This window comes from Hyperolius riggenbachi, chromosome 4 (genome assembly GCF_040937935.1).
Source record: "Hyperolius riggenbachi isolate aHypRig1 chromosome 4, aHypRig1.pri, whole genome shotgun sequence".
Lineage (NCBI taxonomy): Eukaryota > Metazoa > Chordata > Amphibia > Anura > Hyperoliidae > Hyperolius > Hyperolius riggenbachi.
Genome location: NC_090649.1, coordinates 312,752,167 through 312,769,403, shown reverse-complemented (window position 1 = coordinate 312,769,403; position 17,237 = coordinate 312,752,167). Strand labels below are relative to the sequence as shown.

The following is a 17,237-nucleotide window of genomic DNA, read 5'->3' as shown; positions in this document are numbered from 1 at the left end:
AACTTATGACAAGCCAGCAGACTAACATAGGCAGCGCACAATTAGATGTTTTTATTAATAGATTAGACTTTAGATTTGATAGAAGTCAATAAAAAACCAAACAGGATAAATTTCATAAAGTGGAGCACAATTAATGCCACACAGCTTTTTCTGCATCAGGTTAATAAAAAAATCTACAAAAAAGTAAAGCCGTATATGCACGCAAGACTGTGTTCGTCCGCAGCAGTGAGAATCTAGCATGTGTACAAGCCTCCCTAACTTTATTATGGAGCCTGGGCCCTAGTACGAGTTTTACATGGGGCCCCAAGTACTTGATGCCTACATGTAATAAAGTCTCCTGAAAAAAGGGCGCAGGGGTTGCCGCAAGTAGAATATCGGTAAATTTATTAATATTCTAATACTTTCTTCCAATCATAAAATATTGGTAATGTTTGCCGATACTTTGAGGAGGTTAAGGTTTAGCAGCAATAGATGGAATTTTGGGCTCCTGCTATTTATAGCCCCACCCACCCATCCATCCCTTCCATCTATTGTCGCTAATCACCACTCCACTTAACTACTTAACGACCGCTCCACGCCAATTGGCATGGACGCGGTGCCAGCCCCAGGACCGCTCAACGCCAACTGGCGTGAAGTCCTGGGGGGGGGGGGTGTTCTGCAGGAGATCGCGTGCACCAATGTGCACGCAACTCCTCTTGAATGACGGAGCTCTGCTCTGTCATCAGTCTCCCAGAGCCCTGCAGCAAGGCATTAAAGCTGCAGTGGCCTAAATTGTGAAAAATAGCCTGGTCACTGGGGGGGTCAAGTGGTTAAACACTACCACAAAACAACGTTTAGTGGAAAGAAGGGTTCTGCCATAACATGCAATGATAAAAACCACGATTAGTGGTAATAGAGCGAAATAGATAAAATGCGGCAATAAATGGAATTATGGGCACATTATTGGCAAGTTTTATCAGGCGCCTCCATTAACCCAAATTTGCCTCTAATGTCACTAATTGTGGCTTTTTTCACTGCAGCTTACGGCGCCCCTCTTTCCACTGTGCTCTGTGTGCCCTTTTTTCCTGATACGCTATTAATATGGACCCTGAAAACTTATGAAAGACAGCTGCAGTGTCAGAGAGGTGTGATCAGAGTAAGAAAACAGTTTGGTAAAGATTACTACTATGCAATGCACATATAGAGGTCTTCATTACCAGCAAATAAGATGGATGAAGGAGGGCCCTTAGTGGACCCCACTGGTCCACGGGCCCCTAGTGCCTGTAGCTCAAGCCCTCAGGGCCGGTTTAATGGGCCCTGGGGCAAACTGAAGCGGGGGCCCCCTGTCCGCCTCCCGCGCTCTTGCCATTGCCTCACTGCTCCCTTGGGCCCTTGCATGTGTAGCAGCTGCAGTAATGTCTCACCTGTCCTGGCAGCGGCTGTACAGTCCATGCACTCTTTGCCATGCTGTCTGCTTCCTGCTCTATGACCCGGTGCGTGTTTATACATAACATGCGGCGGGGCATAGAGAAGGAGGAAGACAGCATGCCTAAGAGTGTGCGTGCTGTGCAGCCGCCTCTCACCGGGACAGGTAAGAAATTACTGCTGCTGCTACACATGCAGGGGCCCGGGGAGCAGAGCGAGGAGAGCAGCATTTAGCAGGGTCGGCGGCAGGGGAGCCCCTGCAGAGGTCGAGGCCCTGGGACAATTGTCCCCTTCGCCTCTATGGCAGTTCCGGCCCTGCAAGCGCTTTGATTCCGCCAGGGGAAAAGCGCAATATAAATATTATTTTAGCAGTGATTGGATAGTGTACTGGTTGAGGGTTGAGTAAACCAGAAACCTATTCAGTGAGTAGACCTTTGGCATGACTCCTTCCTTAACACTGCTACTGCCTATAGAGCGTGCACTAGTGGCTGCAGCTCTGGCCCTTTGAGTCTACCATGAGAAAATCACAATATAAATGTTCTGTTTCTTGTCTTGCATGGAATTTGTGGCCAAGTTCACAGTGACAGATTGCAGTGTGTGGCCTGTAAAAACAGGATTTCAACAGAGAGGAAAAGCTGTATCATGCATTATACATGGGGTGCAATGCAGCCTGGAGGGGGCTAGAGGAAGCCCCAGGTATGTATACTTATTTCATTCCCCCCGTCTCAGGTGCACTTTAATACAGAGGGTACCTGTGGCTACCTAATGCTAAGGGACACCTGTAGCTACCCATGACTGGCAAAGGGAGTAAGGGAGAAGTGACAGCTGGCAAGCCAGCACAATTACTATGTAGTTTGTCAATTGTCAGGGGTTTGTAGGTTAATGGAGGGCGAAGTCTAGGGTGCCCCCCCCCTAACATACAGTTAATTGTTTCCAGGTAACTTTTCATCACTATCATTTGGACAATCTGCTCTGCTCAAAAGCCTCTGAGTTCCGTTTGTGATGTTTACATTTGGATCCCACCATTGCTGAACTAGTTAGCCTTAATTTCATTACCTGTGTTAGGCAAAAATATCAAAAGCTCACCATACAAACTTCAATTGTAATCACCCAAATAGGCCTCACCAGCCAGCCATCATGTCTCCTTTGTGCCCTCCCCCCAAATTTGAAGCTGGAGCCGCCACCACTGGCCAAGACATCTTTGCCTATAGGCTCCAGTGATGTATATGAGGGCCTGCTACACAGGATAGGGGAGCACATTAGATGAGGGAAGACCAGCCAGGAGTCCGGCAGGCGAAAGTGAATTTCATAGACTTTCAATAGATTTTAATGCTGAATCTATAGATCATCTGTGTACAGTGTGTGGCAGTAATATACCCCCCTCTGATCAGATTTCGATCAGAGAAGGATCTATCTGATGGTGGAGGCCAGCGACAAGCATATGGGCACCGTTGTATATACTGTACATTAGCACGTGTTATAAACACACACGGACACAGCTAAAACAGTGTGTTGCTGTGGTTAAATATTAACAAATTCTTTGAATGCATTTATGTAAACACGGGACTGCTATAACCTTTCCTTCACTTAAAACACAGACTGCGAGTCCAGTAAACAGAGCAGCACAAATGACCCCTGCACTGGCAGAAGTATAGCTGTGGGCAGCAGAAAGCCTTATGATATCTGCATGTCAACATATTGGGAAACAGTCACTTCAGCATCACTTGCTTTCATGTGCTGATTAATCCTGACCTGTGGGAAATAAAGCTCTAGGACAAAGCAAGCAGAACCCAGCTACTGTACAGAAGTGAGCATGTGTATTTACATGCATGCTGCAGTGACAAAATAATCTATTTATTATTATCTGATCTGTCTAAACTCTGGATCTGTTCCTGTACTAGTTTACAGCTGGGCTAATGTTTATCATTTAGATTGATTCAGCCTCTGAGAAAAATAAATAAACCCTTTGTCCTTTTTATTCTCCATTGCCTAATAGCACTATCAATTTATACTGTGTGCTGTTTTTTTCCCTACAAAGGAGCAATGAAAAGAAAATAAAGACACCTAGTGGCAGCTCTGCGGCTCAGTCTCTCTGAGGACACTGCAAGTGATCAAACACACGTGTCACGCGGAGAGGAGAGAGAGAGAAGCGGCAGCATCAGGATTGCTGGATCTCCTCCAGCTCCGGCTGTGGTTATCCTTAATCCAGGTTTTACTTCTGGTTGCCTGCTAGGCTTTTTTTTCCCTTCGCTCTCCCCCTCCCCCTCTCTTGGTTTGCTCCTCCCTTCTGCAATCCTATATTAACAAGCTGGGAAGAAGAAACACGGTTCATTGTTGGCAAGTCCCGATGCCTCTTGCTGAAGAGTCGCTGAAGACACAGCTCTGCAGCAAGATCACTTTACAGGATCATCCATAACCAGAGTACAAAGGGGGAGCGGAGACAGCCATCTATATGCTGGGATCTAGTGCTTAGTCTACTTCTAGCGACGTTCTTGGATCAATCACAAGGGTGAGCGTGCACTTCTGTTTCATGATGATACAATGAGCTGGGCTCTTTTTCTTTCTTTCTTTTTTTTCCTCCTTTCTTTTATGGAGTCTGCGATGGAAGACAGATGGCAATGGTCGCTGTGACTCTCTGCACAACGATAAATAATTCAGCTTTTTCTGAAAGTTGGTTAAATAGTCATGTTACCTTTCCATTGCTTGTGCTGATCTGGGAGCTGTTATTTATTTCTGGTTTTTTATTTTATTTTTTCATTCTGTGTTTTGATACGAAAATCTTTGGATTGCTCTTTTTTTTATTTTTGCTTATATTATATTTTTGTGTGATGAAAGTTGGAATGAATTTGCAAATGCTTTTGCCAGTGTAGCCTGTGATAAAGTAGCTGCAGATTGTTGGATCAGTAAGTTATCAAAGTAAAGCAGTTTATACCCTGTGTGTTTAGTGTTAGGTAATTGGTGTTTGTGTCAACACCCTGTGCTGCTGCTGCATTAATCTCTTCATGGTAAAAGGCTAGTTATTTAGTCTCTTGGCAGTCTTTTATGCAAGCACCCCTAAACACACCTTGACTGCTGCCCCAGCATATGGGCAAAACCTGCAGATGTAGTACCTTTGTTTGCATAGCCTGTTTAGTTTATATCGATTGCTTGCACACTTTGTGCTCTGTCTAGTTGAGTATTTATATTTTATGTGCTGTATGACTGGAACTGGCTGAAGCTAATGTGACTCTTGATCTCTGGTAATACTTCTGTTCACAAACTGAGCTTTTCTTGCCCTGTTAGGTTTCTATAACTGATCTGTGTAGTTTTAAGACAGCTCAATCCAATTTTAATGGCAGCGTTAAAGGGTTTGGTTTAGTTGCAGAGAAGATTACTGGTACTTAATGTATTGCTGTGAATCTGTAACTGTGCTTATGAAATGCAATGTGTCAGTGATATTGTTATAACCGTACGTCATGGGGGTCTGAGCTTGGCAGGTTTGATCCCTTCATGTTAGCAAATGATTTTTCTAGTGCTTTTTGCAAATTTTTTTAAAGGGCATTTTAAAGATCGCAGTTTGTTTTGTTAGCAGAAGCAGCCGAGCAAGTGGACGGCTGCACAATGCAGGAAATGAGCTCAGATGAACAAGGGCTTTTGTAGGTGTATCTAAATGTATACAGCTCCGTGTGCAATGTGCAGGTTTATGCGGAGACAGAAGTGTGGCACTTGCTGTTACAGCTTAATCTGCCATTACGTAACGGTTTATGATCTTGGGTTGCCTTGTGTCATTTTTGAATTGTATTTTAGTGGGATGCATGTCTGATGTTTGTTTACTCCTTCTCCCTAGGTGTGCAATGGCAGACCATTTAATGGCAATGAATCATGGCCGGTTTCCAGATGGAACGAATGGTCTTCACCACCATCCAGCCCATCGGATGAGCATGGGTCAGTTCCCCAACCCGCACCATCACCCGCAGCAGCAACAGCAGCAGCACACCTTCAACAGCCTGATGGGGGAACACATGCACTATGGTGCCAGCAATCTGAACTCTAATAATGGCATCAGGCATGCCATGGTGGCTGGGAATGTAAATGGAGGCCATCCTAATGGCAGCATGGCACCAGCAGCAGCAAGGTTTAACAATTCACAATTCATGGGACCTCCAGTTACAAATCAAGCAGCTCAACTGACTGCCAGCCTGCAGCTCCAGAAACTGAACAATCAATATTTCACACATCATCCATATCAACACAGCCACTATCTGCCGGACTTACATCCTGCAAATCATCAGATAAATGGGACAGGGCAGCATTTTAGAGACTGCAATCCAAAGCACAGCACTGGCATGCCGTCTTCAGTCAGCCATGTCCCTGCAACGATGCTGCCTCCTAGTGTCATTGACACAGACTTTATCGATGAGGAAGTTCTCATGTCCTTAGTGATAGAAATGGGTTTGGATCGTATAAAGGAATTACCTGAGCTTTGGCTGGGACAGAACGAGTTTGATTTTATGACGGACTTTGTTTGCAAACAGCAGCCGAACAGAGTCAGCTGTTAGAACTGTACAATGAACATGCAAAAATAGAACTTGAAACATTCCTCCAGGAACACAGATTCTTGCTTCCAGAGTCCACTATTAATCTGTACAGAATATATAAATATATTTTTTTTTTTCGTCAGGTCCCACATTTTATTACTCTTCTTATCCCCCACTGCCTTGTTGATTGAGCCACTTTTTCCTGCAATAGTGTGTGTTCAGCAAATTTTTCCTTGTCTCAAGTCAGCCATTTTATGGTCCTTTTTAACCTAAGTCCACTTTTACTTTTTCTGTTGCCGGACTGCATCAATAAAAGATAGAATTGATGGTTGCATGAACTGTAAAGGCAAAACTGATAGGGTACATATACTGCCATGTTGCTTCAATAAATCTATGCATTGCTGTGCACTTTTTTTTTTTTTTTTTTTTTTTTTTCTCTGCTAACTGGAAGTTAGGGCCAAGCCTTGCTGGATCAGGAAAAGTCCTACTGTTCTATTTAATGTGTATGCTTGTTTAATTTTCTTCTTCTGGTTACTGGTGTTTCACCCTTTTTAAAGAGAAGTTGATGAGGGTGGAATGTAATCGGTATAAAACATTTCACAAATGCGTTTTGTTTTCCCAAAAAAACATGTTTGACACTGTGCTAATAGCGTTAATTTAGGTCTCGGAGATAAATACTACTGTGTTGAAAGCTTTTTAGGAAATTTTGACAGTATTTTTGTACAAAAATTTCTTTTTTGGAATAAACTTGTTAATTTATTCTATTTTAATTTGCCAATGTCAATAAAGAGCTGCAAAGTGCACCTATTTAGTTTGGTCTAAAATTTGTTTATTGTGGCATTAGGTTAAAGGCTTTTAAATGGAACCAGTTACAAGTGGAATGTGCAGTACTTGTGTATTGAAATGCATGGGAGCTGATGTAGAAAGTGGCAGTTGCAGTCAGATGTCTTCTAGTAAGTGAAACACTGGATGCTTTGGGCAACTGCAACTTTTTAGCTCCTGTGTTCCTATGCCTTAAAGGGCAACTGAAGCAAGAGGGCTATGGAGGCTGTCCCTTTTAGGCCTCTTTCACAGTGGGACGTTGCGTTTGATGCGACGTTAAAGTTGCACAACGTGCCCCTAACGCAGCGCATGTAGGTTATGAAATTGGACGTTATTTTGCACTGCGTTGTCTCTTGGTGTGCCGTTTTCATCGCATACGGATGGAACGAAAACTGCGCATGCGTTGCATTTTAAAAATTACTGATCATGTTCAACACACAACGCAGCAAATGTATTGCTAAACGTACAGCATGCAGCACTTTCTAATCTTGCTACACGTTACACACAACACAACGTGTGCACTGTGAATGTCTCAGACTTTGTATTGCTGTGCGTTAGTCTGCGTTATAATTTTTATAACGTGCGACTTTAACGTCCCACTGCGAAAGAGGCCTTAAAGAGAACCCGAGGTGTGTTTAAAGAATGTTATCTGCATACAGAGGCTGGATCTGCCTATACAGCCCAGCCTCTGTTGCTATCCCAAACCCCACTAAGGTCCCCCTGCACTCCGCAATCCCTCATAAATCACAGCCGTGCTGTGAGGCTGTGTTTACATCTGTAGTGTCGGTCTCAGCTGCTCCCCGCCTCCTGCATAGCTCCAGTGCCTGCCCCGTCCCTTCCCTCCAATCAGCAGGGAGGGAAGGGATGCAGGCAGGGACTGGAGTTCTGCAGGAGGCGGGGAGAGCAGCAGACTGACACTATAGAGATAAACACAGCCAGCTCTGACAAGCTGTTTGTCAGCAGTGTGGCTGTGATTTATGAGGGATTGCAGAGTGCAGGGGGACCTTAGGGGGTTTGGGATAGCAACAGAGGCTGGGCTGTATAGGCAGATCCAGCCTCTGTATGCAGATAATAATCTTCAAACCCACCTCGGGTTCTCTTTAAGCAATACCAGTTTCCTGGCTATCTTGCTGAGCTGCATGCATGTTTCTGGTGTTTAGATGCCACTGCAGCCAAATGGCTCATCAGGGCCGCCAGACAACTGGCATTGTTTAAAAAGGAAATAAATGGCAGACTCCCTAGTCTTCTCATTTCAGTGTTGTTGTTTTTTTTTTTTTTTGGGGGGGGGGCTTTTAAGGGAATCTGAAATGAGAATGGAGGCTGCCATATTTCTGTAAGCAATGCCAGTTGCCTGACTTCTGTGCTGCTTTAAGTCACTGACCCGGAATGGGCATGCATATCAGATGCTGTGACTCCCACCTGGAAAAAGAAAAATACAGCCAGTGGAGTCAAACTAAAGCAAAACTCAAACGAAGTCATGCAAGTGTCTTGAAGCTGGTGGCCTCCATAGTCCTCACTGCAGGTTACTTTGAAAATCTTACATAGTGCTTAGGGCATTTGCTAAAAGGCTACAGTAGACTCCCTTTATAGTAAACTCCAAGGGAACAGGAAAAGTTGTTTGCTATATCAGAATTTGTTATGAATTGCATATTTATAAAGATGCATTTGCAGGGACTTGAAGACTGAGCTTACTATATTCAGAGGTTTACTATAACGAGATTCTACTGTAATCAGAAAGCCAACATCCCCCAAAGTTACAGGCATTGTCAAAGCTTTAGTTTCTGGTGGCCAGAGGAACTGGCTCTCTAACCTCTGGCTGGCTACTAAATTCCATATTTTTCCATCCTTAAATGATCTTAGTCAATTCTGGTGACTCTGCCACCCATTCTTTTTCCTGGAAGGTGCTGTAGTCAGGCTCATGAGTTGCATGCTTGTGTGATTGGTTCAGTCATTGGTGCTGAACCAGTGTTTTGCTGCCTTGGAACAGATAGGCTACCTGTCGCCCAGACTCTGGTAGTCTCCATAAGATGTATATTTGAAACTGACTAGTTCATTTTAAGGGTACCTGGTATTGGATAACAAAGTACAATTGTGATGCCCAATAGCCATTGATATGAAGAAAGACTTTAAAGGGAACATGTGGTGAGGGATATGGAGGCTGCCATATTTCCTTTTTAAAGAATGCCATTTGCCTGTATGTCTTGCTGATCCCTTTTGCTGTAGTGTCTGAATCACACACCATTCACAATAATACTAATAATAATCGCACGCAAAAAATTGCCATATTTTAATCCTAGAGCTTGATACCATTTCTGGGTGAGTGACAGTATTAAGCCTGGTACACTCCAGTTTTGATTGGCCAATTTTACCACCTCCATGTAATATGAAGGTCAACAGATTTTGAATACAGTAATATGACCTTATTGTGTAGGTAAACTCTCGTACTACATGGAGGTGGTAAAAATGGTCAGTGATTGGCCAAAATGCAAGGTGTGCCAGGCTTTAGATACAGGATAAGCAAAACAATCTGGAAATTGGCAGCATAGTTTAATAGAGGGAGCAAATGCCTTCATATTCCTCAGTGTCCTTTTTACAACGGTTTGAATATTTGTAGCTCAAAGCTGCTGTTGGCCAGAAGTGTAGTGGTGCTGCATATGCAAGTGTATAGGGTCATGGTTCCAAAGGAAAGAATGCCTCAAAATGCTTTGTAAACTTAGCATATTATTAATCATCCTGATTTTTGTTTAATGCCTTCCAAAATGGCTGTCTGCATGGAGTATAGTAGGCAATCCTATCAATTCTCTTGTGGAGAAACATGCAGGCTGATTCTGATGTGGAAAATCTTCAAGACTTACAATGGCCTCAGATCTCCTTAGACAGGCTATGGCCAGCTGAGGGTCATGTCCTAATGTGGCAGGATATTTCTGTTTTGCTTGGTTATATAAGCACTTTCTCAATGTGGTATAAAAATGTTTGACATTCTCCATGCGAGGGTCTGGTGCACAAGGGGACCTATAGCAGAATAAATGTTAACACACGGCGCATTGGACCTATATGTATAAAGCTATGCAGACAGCATATCGTTCTTCCCAGAATATTGAACATCAGACACTTCTAAGGCTATAGTCAAAGTGGGATGTTGCAATGCAACATTAAAGTCTCAACGCAAAAAAATTGGTAATACTGCATTACCATCTCATACATTGGGTACAGTAAAGCATACAAGCAACAAAGTGTGCTTTCCTGTACCTGGTAATGTATGCGTTTAGAAGTAATGCATTGCAGCAGTGCATTACCATGACTCTTCACTTTACAATGCAACGCTAACATCACACTGAATGTCGCATAGTCTTCTGATTTTAAGGGCGCGTTTCCACTTAAGCGGTAACCGCCGCGAATCCGCAGAGTTTCTCCGCAGGCGACTAGTGCGGGGAAACTCTGCCATAGGGTGCAATGGTAACGCTGGCTGAATCGCTACCGCTAGCGATTCGGCCGGCTTTTCCAACCGAATCGGCGCGGGAGGCTGCGGATCCCATATCCGTGCATAGATTCGTCTGCTTTCCCCGCAGACCCAGAAGAGCCGGCTCGCAGCCGCACGCCGCTCTAGTGGAATCGCGCCCTTAGACTTTATAACACAGCTGCAACGTTCCACTATGAACATAGCCTTTAGTTGCCCATTAACACTGGGGCTATTACCATTAACTGCAGTATTAAATGGCGGGGATCTCACTAGCACAGCGATTCACGATTAGCATCGATAGCTAAACGTGCTACCTACAGTTTCTTTCTGTGGTGTCCTTTTGTGACCACGATTACAATGCTAAAGCACTAATCGTGGTTGCTCAAGACATCACTGTTTCTCAAACCTGTCCTCGTGACTCCAACGGTGCATGTTATGCAGGCAACCTCAGCTATGCATAGGTGGGGTAATTAGTGTCTCAGCTAGGTGGATTCAATGTAGTTGACACTAATTAACCCACCTGTGCATAGGTGAGGTTGCCTGCAAAACATGCACCGTTGGGGAGTAAAGAGGACAGGTTTGAGATGCACTGCTGTACAGTGATTTTTCTGTTGCAGAAAAATCTCCACAAAACGCTGGCGCTAAGTGCAAGCAATTTGCCTTCCAAGTGTCTGTGGGCCATAAAACTTATTTTCTTACAGAACAATCCTATTTTCAAGACTGTCATTCAGATCAAAGAGCTTGTATTTAAACGATCCACAGCATTAACGTACAGTATTTGCAATCGTATCCATATAAATCAGTCACAGCGATTTACTTCTAAAGGTAGCCATACATCTAGCGATGTATGGGCAGTTTCAACCGAGACAAACCTCCTTCAAATCTGAGAGATCTGTCAGCTGCCCATACACTACAGGCTGAAATTGATCCCCCCCCCCCCCATGTCCCTGTGCCAGTGTATACATTACCTCTCTGCAGCTCCCGCTTGATCCCTGCAGGCTTCTGGGATTTTTCTTCGGCATACACATGCACTCTATGGTTTCCTAGTAAGGATGCACATGTGTGACTTCACATACACACTTACCAGGAAACCATGTGGGGCGTGTATGCAGAAGAGACTGTGCCCAGAGCAGCAGGGGGCAAGCGGAGGCTGCAGACAGGTAATGTATACTTTACACAGGGCACTGGTGGGGACTTTGACATTAGGTTGGCACAGCAGCGAGGCAGTGGATAGTTTTGTCGAGTTTCAGGAAATTGCACGCTGTTACCGACGCTCATCAGACCAACCAACTTCGGCCCGACATCTTGCAGAATGCGCTATCGACAATGCGACCAATTTCTGTCCCTAAATTGGCCGCTTTGTCGTGCAGGCATTTGGCAACTCAGATTTTAATCCGAATCAATTATAATAATCAAATTGCATGGTTGGATCGGCCGCCATCTTGCCTGATGTATGGCCACTTTAACAATTGATGATCTGATCTTTCAGGATTGATTAGGCCCACCAGCTTGTTTACGTGCATTGTAATTTTGAATAATCTGATTAAAAATACAACTATGCAATGTACAGTTATTGGACATTCAAGGGTGTACTGGTTGTGATGTGGTGTAAGTTCTGCTAGGCAACAGATGTGTATGCACAATCTTATAGATGGCTATTTATTATTAATCATCCATTGGAGACTTTTTAGAATGTAATCTTCTGCCTGGTCTATTGAATGTCTGCAGTCAGCCTTCAAGGAAGACTTCCCTGCCCAGTAATCTTTGAATGGTAATCTGCTGCTGTGAATAGTAATGCAGTAGCCATCAAGTGTTCAACTGCCTTTATTACCTGGTTTTAGCATTCATTTTTTTATCAGAATTTAGAATGTTTGGCTCTGAATTCCTATATTGCTTTCACAATCCATTATGCAACATGGTTTTTGGCCATTGTTATATTGTCAAACACTTTGCAAGTAATTGTTTGTCCAACTGCAGCATTCCATTCTCTATACATATTCTCTCCCCATCTGCATTGGAAATGAATCAGGAGCCTGTGCAGCAACACTATAGCCTACTTGGGTTAACGTGGACCTGAACTCTTGCACTGAACAGAAGGAAAAAGTAGAGAAATGCAGCTGTTATGTATTTAGCCTGTCTAAATCCCCCTCATCTGTGTCTAATCAAGTTGTAATTTGATCTCTCTCCTGTCACCTGACTGCCACAGCGGATAAGGCAGACAAGCTCATTTGAAAGCACAGGGTGTTAATATATCTGCTTACGTGAAAGCAGGAAGTAGAAACCGTGCAGATTTATTTTAGGATTTTTATCAGCTGTAACAAATGGTGTTTTTTCTCAAAAGGTTATGCTGTTGCTTATCTAAGAGCAGAGAGGAAGTTCTGGTCTGCTTTAACTTTGCTTCTTGTGTGCATGCCTGTGACCTCAGGACTGTACAATCTGACTGGCAGTTAACTTTGGAACTACAACTTCATGTTTGAACTATAGATTTCAAAATTGGAGCAAATTATTTATGGATGCCTCTTGCTACACGTTGAGTATTTGTAAATTGTGTATTTTTGTAGACTGTAGTGAAAGTGCTGAGCCAAGTGACTTTCAGCACTTTGCTGATCACCAGCAACCAGTGAAGTGCTCTGACCATGAAATGCAATGGAGGGCTTCTCACTGCAATGATTAGATTTTCACCAAAGTGCAAATGTGGTGCATGCAGCATTTTGAGAGATTTACAAAAATATCGGAACACAAAATTGCTGTAAAATCACTTGCTTAAAATATGAAGACAATTGCAAATTAAAAACTCATGCATTTTCAAACACTTTTACTATGCATTTAGGCTGTTTTTATGCATTTTTAAAAACGCAGCAGTGGGCTCAGGCCCTAAGACAGTTTTGTGATCTGCAGTGTGAACTAGACCTAAGCTCTATGGAGTTCAGATTAGTACCACTTTCAGTAGTTTCCTTCTTTACATACAGTTGGGAGATATGCTGCAGTATTTGGATATTCAGAAAGCTATACAAAAACTATACCGACAAGGTATGGTTTGTGGTGGTGGTCGCATTAGCAGGAGCACTTTGGATTTCTACACAGGATGCAACTTCCTATCAGATCTAAGACCTTGTTTTGCCTGCTGTAAACAGCAGAGATGCTGGAGTATTGGCCTTCATGACTTTATGAGTAACACTTGAGGACAATGAGTGTGTATGCAAATGTCTATTGTCATTCTGGATGTTTGCCTGGTTATTCAGACACTAGTGAATTGTTTCCTTAGTCACTCTGTCCTGAGGTGGAAGTGATGCATTATGGGTGTTACTACTTGCTAATTTAAAGCTGCAAAATAACAGCTTCACATACACGTCATTTAGGACTCAGACACACTATAAGTGCTTTTTTGCTTCCAGAGCGTTGAGATTTAAACAAAAAAAAAAACTCCCATTGACATCGTGCGATTCTACCGTGATTTTAATGAGTCAATGGGAGCGGTTTTTAAAAAGCTCTCATAGCTCTGGAGGCCAAAAAGCGCTCAGAAAAGCGCTTAGTGTGTCTGAGCCCTTAGGGCAGGCAATATATAATGTGCAGTGTTTTTCACTTTTAAGGATCCTTCAGGTCCTCAGCAAAATGGGGGGAAAATGCTAGTGGTTCTGGCTATGAGGTTAGACCAGGCATGGGCAAACTTGGCCATCCAGCTGTTGAACTACAAATCCCACAATGCATTTGCCATTGAGTCATGGCTGTGGCTGTCAGACTCCTGCAATGCATTGTGGGACTTGTACTTCCTCAACAGCTGGAGGGCCACGTTTGCCAATGCCTGGGTTAGACATTGTATGGATAGCTTAAACAGCCCTCTTCAAATTGCATTAGGGTATATAGGGTGTCAAACTTTGGGTCTCGTATTAGATTTTTGGCAAGTGTACTCCATGGAATTTGTATGTTCGCCATAGATTTGTGTAGACTTTCTACAGGAACTACCACATCCAAAAAGATACTTGGGCAACTGCTTGCCTGCCTTAAATTTGGCCATAGGCGAGCTTTGTATATAAGCTAGGCTGAACCATGGTCAAGTAGGACCATCAAGGGTATGTAAAGGTATCACCTAAGGTCACTTAAAGATCTGGCACATGGGGGTATTTAGGTGCTGGCAATGACCCAATGTATTCCTGTCTTTGGCCTGCTTGTCGATAGCTGATCTCTTCTCTATAGCAATGAAACTGGTTACTTGGCTATAGCTGACTGTTGTCTGTATGCCCTCATGCCCTAAGGATCCGATACCCATGGGCGACAGTGATTAAAGAGAGCTCGAGGTGGGCTTAAAGGAATTGTCAGGCAAAAAAAAGTTTCACTTACCTGGGGCTTCTACCAGCCCCATGCAGCCATCCTGTGCCCTCATAGTCACTCACTGCTGCGCTAGTCCCCCTCCTCCAGCTAGTTTCGTGTTTGCCGACCTCGGGGTCGGCGGGCCGCATTGCATACATTTTTACGCATTCCTACTGGTGCAGGAACATTAACACATAGGATTTTGCGCGGGATAGTACCAACGCATACATTTTTACGCGTTAGGCCACTAAAGCGTAAAAACGTATGTGTTAATGTTCCTGCACCAGTGGGAATGCGTAAAAATGTACGCAATGCGGCCCGCCGAGGTCGGCAAAAAACGAAACTAGCTGGCGGAGGGGGACTGGAGCAGCAGTGAGTGACTACGAGGGCACAGGATGACTGCATGGGGCTGGTTGAAGCCCCGGGTAAGTGAAACTTTTTTTTCTCCCCCTGACAACTCCTTTAAAAAAATGAAAGAACAAAGAACGCCGCTCCGGTGGGCTGCAATGGCCCACTATCACTTTCGTGACCTCTGGGTCCCAACGCTGCACTGAGACTGTGTCTCTCATAGCGTGCAGGGAGTCGGGAGGCGGGGCCAAGGAGAGAGCTGCCCAATGGCAGCTCAGGAAACCCTGCAGGAATGCCCCTGGCGGGCGTTTTGAACAGGGAATTCCTCTCCCCTGTTTTTACCTCTGAGTTAGCTACAAATCTTGTCACTAAACTCGGGCAACTATAGCGCGGTGGTGGGGGGTTTAGGGGTTGCAGAGCCATGTCATTGGGGCATAGAACATGCCTCTATGTCCCCTCTGCCCCCTCTGACCCATGAAGATCCACCTCTAGTTCTCTATAAAAGTTTTGGATGTATGTGTATGTACTGTATGTTTGTGTGTATATTAGAATATCGTTCTAGTAAACTTTGATATGGTAAACCTCTGGCTATCGTGAACTCAGTACTTTGTCCCCAGCAAATGTCTGTAATGAATATACAATGTATGATGAATTCTGATATAGTAAACTACTTGGCCAGGTCCCTTGAAGTTTACTATAAAGGGATTCTACTGTATAGCTAATGACTATGCTAGGATTTAGATTGTGAACTCCTCAAACAATTGACATGTTTAATGTACTTTGTAAAGCACTGGGGAAAATGTCAATGCTACAGGAACATGGCTCTGTAAAATGAATAGGCAATAAACACATCCTCTACCAGCAGTTCTGGGTGCACATCAAGCTTTCCAGGGAGATAAAATATTTGCAAACTGCTGTACTATCCTGAAGTGATTACTTAACTGTACCTTCTCTTTCCATGAGACAATTTACAGCAAAGTACAATTGTGTCCACATTACTGGGGATGGCCAATGACTGAAATAATTCAGTTGGTGCAGAATGATGCAAGTTTAATTTCCATCTCAGCAGGATTCGATTGGTCCATTTCAAGCTGCATAAATTTGCATATAAAATGTGCATTATTATGAATTAGAATTTATATAGCGCCAACATCTTCCGCAGCGCTGTACAGAGAATTGTCTTGTCACTAACTGTCCCTCAGAAGGGTTCACAATCTAATCCATACATAGTCCAATGTCTCTGTATGTATTGTAGTCTAGGGCTAATTTAGGGGGGAAGCCACTTAACCTAAAGGACAACTGAAGCGAGAGGGATATGGAATCTGCCATATTTATCTCCTTTTAAACAATACAAGTTACCTGGCGATCCTGCAGATCCTCTGCCTCTAATACTTTTAGCCATAAACCCTGAACAAGCATGCAGCAGATCAGGTGTCTCTGACATTGTCAGATCTGAAAAGATTAGCTGCATGCTTGTTTCTGGTGTGTGATTCAGACACTACTGAAGCCAAATAGACTAGCAGGGCTGCCAGGCAACTGGCATTGTTTAAAAGGAAATCCATATGGCAGCCTACATGTCCCTTCAGTTGTCCTTTAGGCTGCTTTCACAGTGGGACGTTACAGGCGCACGTTAGAGCAGCCTGTAACGCAGCCCAACTCACAGTAATGAAAAAAATCAATGGGCTTTTCACAGTGCCCATGTTGCGTTACAGTGTAACGCTGGATGTTCAAAGAAAGTGCAGCATGCTGTGCGTTATAGGTGGTTTTAGCTGAGTTAGGCCCTGTTAACATTACAAACGCGGACTGCCGTGCGTTCGGAGTGCAACGCATAAGAATGCACGCCATCCGCGTTTGTATGTGTTGCGTGACTGATCCCATTCACTGACGTGAATGGGCCAGCCATGCGTTTCTGTGAAAAATGTGTGCAGCATGCGTTCCCAGACTGCACTGGTCCGAACGCATGCAGTGTGAACATCAGACAGTGCACTTTATGCACTGTCTGATGTCGTGCGTGTCGGCCTTCTGCCCGCGTTCCCAAAACTCGTCTGGAAACGCGTGCAGTGTGAACGGGGCCTTAGACTGTTGCACATGCTCAGTAAGGGGAGAGTCCCTATTGTTCCTAGCCACATGGCTAATTAACATACACTGCACTGTAGTGTTGTCCAGATCATGAACAATTCAGATCTTTGATCCGGATCTTTTTTTGTGAGTCGAATCATCCGGATCATCACAATGAAGGATTCGGTTCACAGTGGATGTCTGGAAGAAACAGGAACTGCAGCTTTTGTGCACAAGCACAATCTTCCTGCTGCATATCTCCCTTCCCCATTAGCACCCTCAATGTGCCCTCATTCTCCTGCACCTCTCACTCTGCTGCA

The 17,237-nt window shown here is 44.0% G+C and overlaps 1 protein-coding gene across 1 annotated transcript; it reads left to right on the top strand.

The window, feature by feature from the left end:
* The first annotated feature begins 3,526 nt into the window (after window positions 1-3,526).
* CITED2 (Cbp/p300 interacting transactivator with Glu/Asp rich carboxy-terminal domain 2) lies at window positions 3,527-6,724 on the top strand. The gene is made up of 2 exons (XM_068279501.1): window positions 3,527-3,913; window positions 5,231-6,724. The coding sequence occupies exon 2, from the start codon at window positions 5,238-5,240 to the stop codon at window positions 5,940-5,942; it is 705 nt and encodes a 234-aa protein (XP_068135602.1). The 5' UTR covers window positions 3,527-3,913; window positions 5,231-5,237; the 3' UTR covers window positions 5,943-6,724.
* Window positions 6,725-17,237: the final 10,513 nt, after the last annotated feature.